This window comes from Mauremys mutica, chromosome 1 (assembly GCF_020497125.1).
Source record: "Mauremys mutica isolate MM-2020 ecotype Southern chromosome 1, ASM2049712v1, whole genome shotgun sequence".
Classification (NCBI taxonomy): Eukaryota; Metazoa; Chordata; order Testudines; family Geoemydidae; genus Mauremys; species Mauremys mutica.
Window position 1 is genome coordinate 221,894,792 of NC_059072.1, and position 12,067 is coordinate 221,906,858.

Here is a 12,067-nt window from a genome sequence, read left to right on the forward strand (position 1 = left end):
ATTGCCTCGCTCTCTTTACAATTAGAAATGGCTACAACTTTCTCTTCAAATCAAGATACAGAAATTCTAGGCGAAAACATTTATTTTTCTTTCAGTTTGCACAGTAGTACAAAAATGGTTGTAGATGCTGTGATGTTGTTCATTCTAATGCTGCTTTACTCTAATGGATATTAGGGCAAGTTCACTGCTGGCTCCATGAGTGGAATTTAATTGAGTTCAGTGGAGTAGCTCTTTATATAAAGAGGCCACTGATGAGGCTTAATTTAATTTAGTTAATTTTTAAGCATTTATTTTGGTTAAGGTTTATTGGTGTAAAATTAGTCATGGAATTTTCCTTAATCCGAAATATACTTTTGATAATTGTTAATACAAATAGCTTGAGTGTTCAGTCTGGAATGTGCAAAGCAAGACTATGTGTAATGATTTTAATTTGCCTTGTATAAAAAATGTGAAGGATCAGCTGCTGTGCTATCAGTGGCTGAATCTGTGTCTTGCTAGTGTTCTTTATGTAGCTGTTCCCTGATGTGTTCTTAATTCTGTCTTCATAATTTAAAATCCTCTCTCTCTTCCTTCTAATAATCTTGATAAGGAGGCAAGGTTGCCCTGCTTGTGTAAACTGCTTCATGTCATTGTCTGTCTGAAATTTATGAACTGTTGCTGGATGAGTTCAGGCACTGACCACATCATGCATATACCAAACTAAAACTCACAGCGTAGAGTCTGTAGATTTGAGTAGACCTAGCATTAACTTGGTAGTCCCAAATGAGAAAAGAACAGAACCATTAATCTGCCTCTTCACCCAAAATTTAAAGAAATCTCACATCCTCACACAGATGCTAGAGCTGTTTCTCTGGTGCAGGCAATGGTAGAAGTACTCTTGACTGACTGTGTGTAAGCCAGGAATAGGCAACCTTTGGCACTTTGGCTTGGCCGGTTTGTTTACCTGCCTCGTCCGCAGGTTCGGCCGATCGCGGCTCCCACTGGCGCGGTCCGCAGTCCCAGGCCAATGGAGGCTGCAGGAAGCGGCAGCCAGCACATCCCTCGGACGCACTGCGGCCCTGGTGTAAGACGAGCTAAGAGCTGCATTTCTACATAAAGGGAGACGAGTCCCTGCTTGCGAAAGCCAGTATACTTGACCCTGCCTGTCCTTGTTTGGAAATTATTGATTAAAAAAGAGAAATTTTCCTTTTTTCCTCAGCTGCACTGTTCCCTTTTGGGTTTGTCTTACCTCTTGTCAGTCTGTGAATTAGCCAGGATTTATTTGTATTTAGGCTGAAATGGCCCCATATTCTGATTCCCCAGGTTGATATTGATCTGCCACATTTTTTCAGTTATTCAGCATTCTAACAACTTTTGCATTTGCATTAGTAAATTTTCTGAAGGCATTTTCTCTTGGTTCTTGCTGTACACAACTGGTTACAGAATCATGTTACTAAGATAAAAAGTATCCAGGTTAATTACGTTATTAAACTGTGGAGAGACTTGTTAACTCATCTCAAGATCATGATATACCTACTAAAACCAGCAGTGAATTTGGCCAACAATATCTAGTTTTCAAGCCACTGTTTGAATGACTTTGCTTGATCTTCCTGTTCTTGGGATAAAGATTGCACCTTTTAGCACCAGGCAACTTCACATTTGTCACTTAACTGATTTGCTTTGATTTTGTTTCAGTGCGAAGCAGATTGAGGGCTATAGTGGGAGCTTCTACCAACTGGAGGTACAGTGTACATGAATGTATTTGTCTTTCATTTCCGATACCCTTGAGAGAGCTCACTTTCACAGCAATGGAGGTTAACAGCATTATACAGCTAACCTGTGGGAAAACACCTGGCTAAGGCTGGAGGAAACAATGAAAACTGACGGCTTTTGAGTTCTGAATTAGTGGCTAAAGTTGAATTAGTGGCAGCTCATGTAGACATGCCCGAGCTAGCTTTGGGACCAGAACAGTGAAGCTACAGCACTGCATGCTTAAGTGCTGGCTTGCTGTGTAAATAATTACCCAGCATTCTGGGCAGGCTTGTACAGCCCACTCTGAAGCACATGCCATCTCATCTTCACTGCTCTGGTACCATACTAGCCAGATTAAGCTAGCTAAGGTATGGTTACGTGAGCTGCAATTATACCCATTGATTGCAGTATCAGAGGGGTAGCCGTGTTAGTCTGGTTCTGTAGAAGCAGCAAAGAATCCTGTGGCACTTAAAGACTAACAGACGTTTTGCAGCATGAGCTTTCGTGGGTGAATACCCACTTCTTCGGATGCAAGACCGAATCCGAAGAAGTGGGTATTCACCCACAAAAGCTCATGCTGCAAAACGTCTGTTAGTCTATAAGGTGCCACAGGATTCATTGATTGCAGTGTAGATATACCCTAAGTTTGTTGTAATTTAATGGTGATTCATGGTTCCTGAATCTCTTGTGGAAATCAATGCCATTTTACATTGAGATCCGTCTATCTTGTTTGTACGTGTAGGGTTTATAGTATTTTTGAGATTATGAACACACTCTTCTTACCCAATGAACTGCAAAAATTGATAGACCGTTTACATCAACTCTATTGTGCTGTTGTATGTGTATATATAACGAAATATATTTATATAATCCAGATTACAGATGTGATTCAACATGTGGAAGTCAATAGAAACACGTTGACTTCAATGGGAGTTGGATTGGATTTTAAGATTCTTGTATGTCTAACCCTAGGGCTGCATGTACTGGACTACAGAACACATGCAAGATTCTCCTCTACTTAATGGCTGTTTGTATCAATTTTGCTGATGTGAAAAGTCTACACATGGCTTTTATAATGAGTGATGCAGGGGTTGGACCATTTTGGAGGAAACCTGTTATAGTATTAGATGATTGTGCTTGATCCTATGTTTAGCTAATTCAGAAATACAAGATTTCCTTTCTGCGAATGTTTGTCACCTAGCAGTTGATACCTGGATGGAGTATTTGTATACTATTTTAAGAATAGTACAGCAGCATTTAAAAATATTGATGGTTTTGAGGAATAGTATTTCCTTATAATATATTATAGACAGCATAACCCCAAATATTTTCATCTATGTAGATGAAAGTGAATTTTTCTAAAACTTTTAGGGGTGAAAGCCTGGCTTCCTTGAAGGCAATAGGAGTTTTGCCATTGACTTCAAAGGAGATTTTAATATGTCTATTAAAAGTGCAATGTAGGAGTAGGGTGGAGAACAGAATATAATTGGATCTCTTGTTCAATTCCTACAGGTTTATGGACTGTTGAATTTGCACCTGTAACTATCAATTTCATTTAGACCTCTCCTTTAAAACTTTGCCTCTTCCCTGGAACGTTTCACTGATAGTCCAACCTAGAGAGAAATCCACAGAAACTAAAGAATAGAGCATCTTCACTTAGCAATCTGGTGTATTCCATGTCTGTACAGCTGTGTAACTTAGAATGCAGACCCTTTGGGGTAGGAACTGTAACTTCTTCTCTGCTCTGTGAACTCTGATATGCACTAGAGCTGGTCGAAAAATAAATAACATTTCACAGTATTTTTAAAGCAGTGAAAGTTTTTATTTCCCTCAAAATATTCTGTGAAATTTTTGGTTTCTTTGATAGAACATATTAATCAATCTTTTAATATTTTTTGAAAACATTTCAAAATGGGTTTTGGTGAGGGGGAAAAAGCTCTCTTGTGCGTGTGCGCTCTCTCTCTCCCCCCCCCCCCCCCCGGGAAAACAGGGGTTTTGCATTTGAAACGGCATTTTTCAGTCAAAAAAAACCCACCCCCAAACTTTTGTGAGAAAACTTGGGACCAACTCCGCTATGCACAATGGCGCATAGTACTGTATTATAACATGCACAAAGGATCATGCTGCACATATGTGAGTGGTATAGATCCATTGTGATAATTTAAAAAAAAAAAAGTTTTGCTGTGCCTGGTCCAAGAAACAGGTTAGTGTTTTAGAGAATATCTTCTGCATTATATTTGAACTCTCTTAGGTTTAACAGATTTAATACCCATTTGTTATATAGATTTAGTATTGACTTTAGAAATCATATATTTTATAACTCTTCTAAAGTTAGGTTACACTTTTAAGAGGAGGGAACGTCTGAGCTCATGTAAGGAGTGATGTTTAGAGCAAGAGTTTTACTTGCCATCTGCATCTCTGCAGGGAAGTAAGGTGGGATGAGGTGTCACCTTATTCCCCTGTACAGGCTACTTGCCTCATGGATGACCGCGTTGTGGGGAGAGCACCCTCTGCAGGAGCAGTGTGCCTTTTTCTGCATAGATGGCTTGGGGAATAGATTTGGTTTTCACCTTCCATCAATGTGCTGGCCAGCACAGGTGAGCTGGTATGGCGGGAAAGTAAACTGCTGTTGGTGTAGAACACTGGCAGGTTACTTTTCTCCTGGAACAAAGTGCTGGTGGGGAGTAGGGAGAAGAACTGAGAAGGGAAAAGCAACGGAGTCGTAGTTCCCTCTCTGGTCTCCTTACTCCAAGGCAGATTGTAAAGTCATAATCGGAACCTAGTAAGTTTAACAGATTTTTTTTATGTTGGAAGAGTTGGGCTGTAGTAAATGTGAGCTGTAAGAATCTGTACAAAAATCATTAGGTTAAATTATGTTTCCTTAAAATAAAGTATTTGAAATCAAGTGTTCTTTAAAGCAGTGCAGGGTTGTTGTTTTTTAAACAGCTTTGCATCATTCAGGATTGGACATATATTTTTATTTAACTCTCTTGTACAAAGTATGCTATTTTATTTGATAAAACCATCACATCCTGTTCCTTAAGAGTTTGCACATAGTTTACTCTTAACATTTCTGATTGCGATGTGTTGTACGTCTCTATTCCTCTCATGACATGTGATCCCTGGTATAATATATACTTTTTTCTGACTGCTGCTGTTTTGTTTGTTTTTGTATTTTTTAAACATTGATCTACAGCATGGCATATTTTGGGGAGAGTTGCATCCTGTATTCTGCTGCTGATCTCAATTTCTTTTCTTCCCAGTGACCATGTGCAAGCAATGCATGAAAGAAAAGACCTACATAGTCTATTGGCCAAACAGCAGGAAGACTTGCCACCTAGGAAAATGAATGATAGCTACATAGAGGTTATTTTACCTCTAGGAAGTCAACCTGAATTAAGAGAAAAATATCTGAATGTACATAATAGTGTGAGGTAACAAGGCAATCATTTTATGGATATGGAAAAATAAAAATTGCTTATCTACTGTTAATGTAGTTGAATTCTCATTATTTATGTCCTAGGTTTGGAAGAATTCTTGAAGATCTTGACAGCTTAGGAGGTATGTAACTATATCTATGTTTAATGCAAATCTACTGTTACTGTATTAGAACAAGAGATAAAAAATGTCTGTCTGAAGATGTAGCTATTGTATTGTTTGGAATGAATTACTTCAGAACAATATACAGTAAAAGCTTTGTTATCCGGTATGTTGGGGGGGGGGGGTGCTGGTAATTAAAAAATTCTGGTTAAATAAGAGGGAGGGTGCAGGCTCTCAGAGGGAGTTTGGGTGCGGGAGGGGACTCGGGGCAGGGGGTTGGGGCATGGGAGAGGTTGCGGAGTGCCGGATCCAGGCAGTGCTCACCTCAGGCGGCTCCCCACAAGCGGTGACATGTCCCTGCTGCTCCTAGGCGTAGGCATGGCTAGGCGGCTCTGCGCAGTGCCTCTGTCTGCTGGTGCTGCCCCTGCAGCTCCCATTGGCTGGCCCGTGTTCAGGGCGGGGTGAAAGCAGCGCGAAGAGCTGCCTAGCTGCGCCTTTGCCTAGGAGCAGCAGAGACGTGTTACCCCCCCTCCTCCCTCCTGTGGCCCTGCCCTGAGCCCCCTCCCTCATCCAAACTCCCTCTCAGAGCCCACACCCCCTCCCGCACTCCGAACCCCTTGTGGCCATTCCTCCACCTAGGAGCAGCAGGGACATAGCGCCACTTCTGGGGTTCCACCTGGAGCCAGGTAGGGAGCCTGCCGACCTTGTGCCAACCGGACTATAAACCGCACTTTCAATGCCGGCTTATAGAGCTTTGCGGGTGGTAAAGTGCCGGATAACCCAGCTTTTACTGTAGTATACTGATGTGTTCTGTCTGTGAGGATGTGCTACAACCTCCAGAAGAACAAAGAAGGGAAATCTAATACAGTTGGAAGAGAGGAAAATGGGGTAAGGAGTAGCCAGAGGCAGAATGGCTCAGCTGCTTGCCTATGCCAAATTTTAAAGAGTAGCATGCAGGTAAATGTTCCTAAAAGAGGTTTGTTTTAGATGGAATAGGAAGCTATGAAGAAAAATGCTCTTGGGAAAGGGCTGTCTACGTTCCCCCTCCCCCCTCAGTGTCAGGAGTTGGTTGGAAGTCATCCCACGGGTTACACAGTTTAGCCTGGTGTGGTTGAAATAACAGGAGCCGCTGATGGGAATACCAGAGGGGATGAGAATCAGGAAAACATGGAATCACAGACAAAGGGCGTGGCTACACTTCCAGCTGTACAGCGCTTTAAGTTAAACCAGCCTTCGGAGAGCGCACTAGGGAAAGCGCTTCAGTCTGTCCACACTGAGAGCTGAAAGCGCACTGGCATGGCCACATTTGCAGCACTTGCAGCTGCATTGGGAGCAGTACATTATGGGCAGCTATCCCAGCGTTCAAGTGGCTGCAACGTGCTTTTTAAATGGGGGTGGGGTGGAGTGTGACAGGGAGTGTGGGGAGAGAGAGAGTGGGTTTTTGGGGTGCTGAGAGTGTGTCAGCATGCTGTCTTGTAAGTTCAGACCCCCCCACAGCCCGCCTCTTCCTCCTCACTCAAAGTAAACATTAGCTGTTTGTTTTTTTTCTCAGACCAGATAAGCAGCCAGCGCTTCAAAACGGAGCTTTGAAAGGGCACTTCCGCGTCCTGAGTTCACAACAAAGACAAGAGAGGCCACTTCAGTTAAGGGGATTATGAGACGTTTCTGGCGGTCAAATAGAGTGTTGTACTCTTACTTCTTGTTTACACTGGCAATGAAGTGTCTCACCCAATAGGCAACAGCTGTTAATCCTTTCGGGGAGGTGGAGTACCAGGAGAGCTCCTGCCAGAGAGTAAGAGCGCTCTACGTGTCTTGCCAGTGTGGACGGGGAGTAAGGTAGAGAGCTCTGAGAGGCTTTATTGCGGTATAACGCGCAAGTGTAGCCAAGGCCTAAGGAGTCATCAGCCATGTCAACTGGAACAGGGACTTCTTATTGGATTTGGAGCTTGCCAAGAGAATGTGCAGCAGCTTCATCAGCAAAGCACAGAGCCTTCAGACCACCATCAAATCTGGTCAGAGAGCAGTTGTCTGTGATTTGTGATGCTGTCTGTCTTTGGCTGTGACCCCAAGTTGGATCCTGTTGGCCCCCGGTGTGCAGGCTGGTTTCATATTGACCCTGGCCTATTCAAAATTGGTTGAAAAAGGCCCATGAGTGGTGTGGCAAATCAAAGCCAGGGACATGTGTAAGGTCAGTTATACGAGCCTGGGTTCTGATGTCCTCTGCAGACCACTTTTCATGCCACTTCAACATCAGAGAAATCTAGGCAGGGCAAGTGGCCTCATAATGGGTTCCTTGACAGCAAACATGCTCTTGGGTGGTCGAAGCGGTGTGTGTATACTAGTCCCGGGTTTGTTCTGATCTTGTCAACCATTCTGTCTGTAGCAGCCTGATGATGTATGTGTGGAGGAGTCATGTTGCTTCATGTGGGGAGCTGGTGTTGTCGAATCTTCCAAGTTACGATGTGCATGGTTGAGTGTAGTTATGTGTCAGCTGACTTGATGTCAGACAAATGGAGCCAGAGTGGAGCACTATATTCTGCTGCAGAATAATAGAGGGCTAAACCGAATATCGGAGAGTTTGAGCATTTGCTCCTCAGGAAGTGCTGGCCTAGAATTTGCCTAGAAGGATTTAATGCGTCCTCTCCATAGCAGTTTTCTTCAGGTGATTAAGATATATGACCTACTTATCAAGGTTTACTCTGAGAAAGACTGGTGGGGTTTGTGTTTCAGATGATGTCCATTGAGAAAGATATTCAGTTTTTGGGCTGCTCAGGCATTGTAAAGATGGGAGCAGCAGGGAGATCTGAGATGATGAGTATGATGGGGTCGGTCACAGAGACTCCCTTTGGACGGTCACCTGATGTGCTGAGATTACCTCTGAACCCGTTTTCCCTGCCATCTTGGGACTCCAGAACCCTGTCTTGTTGAGCCAGATATGCTAACTTGCTGCAACACAGACCCAGGGTCTGAACCATGCCTCCAAAGCTTCAGACTTAGCTGAAAACAGCTCAGCCAAGTACTCCTGTCTCCTGCACGCAGATGCCTGGCTCCCAATGGGATCCAAACCCCAGATAAATCTGTTTTACTCTGTATAAAGCTTATACAGGGTAAACTCATAAATTGTCTGCCTTCTCTAACACTGATAGAGAGGTATGCACAGCTGTTTGCTCCCCCAGGTATTAATCACTTACTCTGGGTTAATTAAACAAAAGTGATTTTATTAAGTATAAAAAATAGGATTTAAGTGGTTTCAAGTAATAACAGACAGAACAAAGTAAGTTACCAAGCAAAATAAAACACAACGCACAAGTCTAAGCCCAATACATTAAGGACCTGTTTACAAGTAAAATTTCACCCTCAGGTTGTTCCAATAAGCTTTTTTCACAGACTGGACTCCTTCCTAGTCTGGGCCCATTCCTTTCCCCTGGTACAGCCCTTGTCAGTCCCAGCTCAGGTGGTAACCAGGGGATTTCTCATGACTGGCAGCCCCTTTTTTTCTGTTACACCCCCTTTTATAGCTTTCACACAAGGCGGGAATCCTTTGTGTCTCCCTCTGGGTTCCCACCCTTCCTTCTAAATGGAAAAGCACCAGGTTTAAGATGGACTCCAGTTCAGGTGACATGATCACTGTAAGACCTCCTTCATTACCTAGTAGCTGGAAGACACATACATAGGAAGGCTTGCAGGTAAACAAACCCATTCACAGTCATTGATTCTGAAGCACCCTTAATGGCTTCCACTTAACATGTTTACATCAGTAATACAAGTTTATATCTTATTCTCCTAACTTCAGACATAGAAATAATACAGGCAAACAAATGGGATGAACACATTCAGTAGATTATAAGCTTTGTAATGATACCTTCCAAGAGACCTTTTGCATGAAGTATATTCCAGTTACATTATATTCACACTCATTAGCATATTTCCTAAAATATATGGAGTGCAACGTCACAATGAGAATTAAGTTTTTTACCTTTTCTGTTAATACAAGAACAAGATAATACCCAATAAAACTGAATTGCAATACATTTAAAATTGTTAAAAGGAAATACTTCTTACACAATACATAATTAATCAGTGGAACTCTCTGCCACTAGATGTCATTGAATACAAGAGCTTAGTAGGATTAAATACATAAATAGACTTTTATAGGAAGAAAATCTACAGTTACATTGAGCAGGAAATAAAATTAGAAGAGAGAGTCCCTCATGTTTCAAGGCATAAACTAACCACCAACTGCCTGGAAGTAGGAAAAAAATTCTCCCAGGGGCAGGTAATGAAGGTCCCTTTATAGTTTGTAAGTGTTTTACATTTTCCATTGAAGTATCCTGTCCTCAAGAATGGCCAGTACCAGGATTGGATGGCTCACTGGTCTGATTTGATATGGCAGTTCCTAGGTTTTGGAGAGATTAGTGAAAGAGAATAAGAGGCGTGTTTCTGAGTCGGATGCTTGAGTTATGGCGGACAGTGTGGAGGGTGGAAAAGGAAGGAGGCAGGGTATAGAAATTCATATTAAACTGGATGTTTTTCTCTCGTAAAAACAGCAGGAGGTGAGTGGAAAAGTGGGAAGAGGGGTGTCAGTAGAAATTGTCTAGTGCGGAGAAGCAAGAGTTGTTTGGTATGGGAGTGAGACCACATATATAGCAGTCCCTGAACTTTCTCTAGAGGCATTAGGTGGTGCTGAGATGCAGGAGAGGAAGTCTTTCAATCAGACTTTCCTTTTACAAATCAGCATTGAAGCAGTAGCAAGGGACCTGGCTCTGTAGCTCAGGGGCTAGACCATTGGTCTTGTAAACAAGGGGCTGCAAGTTCAATTCTTGCTTTGGCCTGCATAGAAGTTTCTGCCTTGGATTGTCATCTCATTGCTTGTCAGCAAGAACTAACCACCACCCTGTGCTGAGGGTACTTGGGATGTAGCTCAGGGTTTAGAGCATTGCCACTGGAATAAATGGCCCAGGGATGCTGTGGAATCTCAGTCATTGGAAATTAAGAGCAGGTTAGACAAACACCTGTCAGGGATGGTCTAGGTAATACTTAGTCCTGCTATGAGTGCAGGGGACTGGACTAGATGATCTCCTGAGGTCCCTTCCAGTCCTTCGATTCTATGATTCTAAGGTTCTCTTACTGCTTTTTGTGCAGGATCATTCACATCCAGCCTTTAAAGACACGGAGATTCTAATCTTTTGCTTTGCTGCTAAAAGAGGTGGATTGTTGCTGAGAGACGTGTGGGAACATATTTGGACTCAAAATGATACCAGACAACTGTGGGATTTGTATCTGTTCTGCCCACTGTGTAAAGGTTCTGGTTCATGAAGGTCATATACCCAATTATGAAATATTCATAGCTGTGGGACCCAATTTTCATGTGAAGGTGTAAAGTTTTAAAACCTTGCCATTCGTCATCAGATGAATGAGCATCACTAATGTTTTGAGGGCCTTGAGCAGTTCAGAAGAGAAAGCTGTCTGAAAACTTCGTTCTAGTGAGAGTCTTACGTTGAATTAGACTAATTTCAGTACGTTAATTTGCTGTTATTGAGGTTGGATGAGTTGCGGGTTCTGAGGGGGGCAGTCAGGGGGCAGGAAGTGGGAGGGGGAGGATAGGGGGGTGGGGGCCAGGCTGTTTGGGGAGGCACAGCCTTCCCTCCCTGGCTCTCCATACAGTTGCACAACCCCGATGTGGCCCTCGGGCCAAAAAGTTTGCCCAATCCTGCTATACAGCAAAAAAGGGTGTGTTCTTAACTTGTGTTAGCTATCTCAGGTTACAGTAGCAATGAAGACATGGCAACTTGGCATTTAACTTGGGTTAGGTGCTTGAATTAAAGCCTGTAGGGGAGCCTGGGGATGAACTCAAGCTGTTAACCTGAGTTACTGCTATTCTAACTAACCTGTGTTAAGAACAAACATTTTTATTTGCAGTGTATGCATACTGTCAGTTACAAAAATCTCCATCAAGTCAAAACAGTACAAAAGCTTAAAATGATCCAGTGCAATGTGAAATTGATCTAAGGAGTGGGTATACTTGAATGATCAGACCAAATTAACTTGCTCTGAGTGAATAAAGTTTTTTGTAAGCAGATTAAATTACTTTAGTCATTAACCCTCCAGGATGTAGTCTTCTTTGTCTTTGGTTTTGTTTGAACTGTACATGTGCCCTACATTTTGTATCACAATGGCTACATTGTGAAGCTTGTTCCACTCTTTAAAATCCCTTTTAAAATATATGGAGAACAGATAACTGACCACCTCTTTGATCTCTCCACAGTTCTCATTTGTTACACTCACACGAAACATGAAGCTTCTCAGAGATCTCCTTTGTCAATAGTTACTGCCTTGGTGGATAAAATTGGTAAGTGGTCATTTGATCAACTGAAAAATGATGGTCATTTCTATGAACACTTAGTAATTAACTGCTTATCTCCAGCAGAAACTGACATCTTTCTCCTTTGTTTACATGAAATTGTTTGGTGCTAATTCTGATATGTTGCATTTCTTTTTAGATACTATTCTGCCTTTTTCTGGTGCCTTTCCTTCCAAAAAGTGAATATTTCATGTTTCATGTGTTTCTGTATTCAATTTTGCATCAATCAAGTCAGTCTCCTAGATATTGACAGGCCAGTGTTGCTTGTCTTCCACGAAAGAGGCTTATAGCAGTGAGACTCAGCTTTGATTTTTGTACAGTACGTAACCAAGCACGCTAATGGTACTTAAAAAATAATAACTTAGCTCTTATATAGCACTTTTCATCTGTAGATCTCAAAGTGTTTTACAAAGGGTGTCCACATCATTATCCTCA

At 42.3% G+C, this 12,067-nt stretch overlaps 1 protein-coding gene across 7 annotated transcripts in view; it reads left to right on the forward strand.

Annotated features, from left to right (window-relative positions):
• The window catches only part of ACOT9 (acyl-CoA thioesterase 9), a 44,593-nt gene that overhangs the window by 17,985 nt on the left and 14,541 nt on the right, over positions 1-12,067 (forward strand). For 6 of the 7 annotated variants that reach the window (XM_045000876.1, XM_045000904.1, XM_045000776.1 and 3 more), the window contains 4 exons: positions 1,675-1,720; positions 4,995-5,165; positions 5,255-5,292; positions 11,537-11,620. In XM_045000876.1, the coding sequence (XP_044856811.1) occupies positions 1,675-1,720; positions 4,995-5,165; positions 5,255-5,292; positions 11,537-11,620 (339 nt within the window). The remainder of the gene's footprint in view (positions 1-1,674; positions 1,721-4,994; positions 5,166-5,254; positions 5,293-11,536; positions 11,621-12,067) is intronic. The other variant, XM_045000921.1, reaches the window with a different exon arrangement.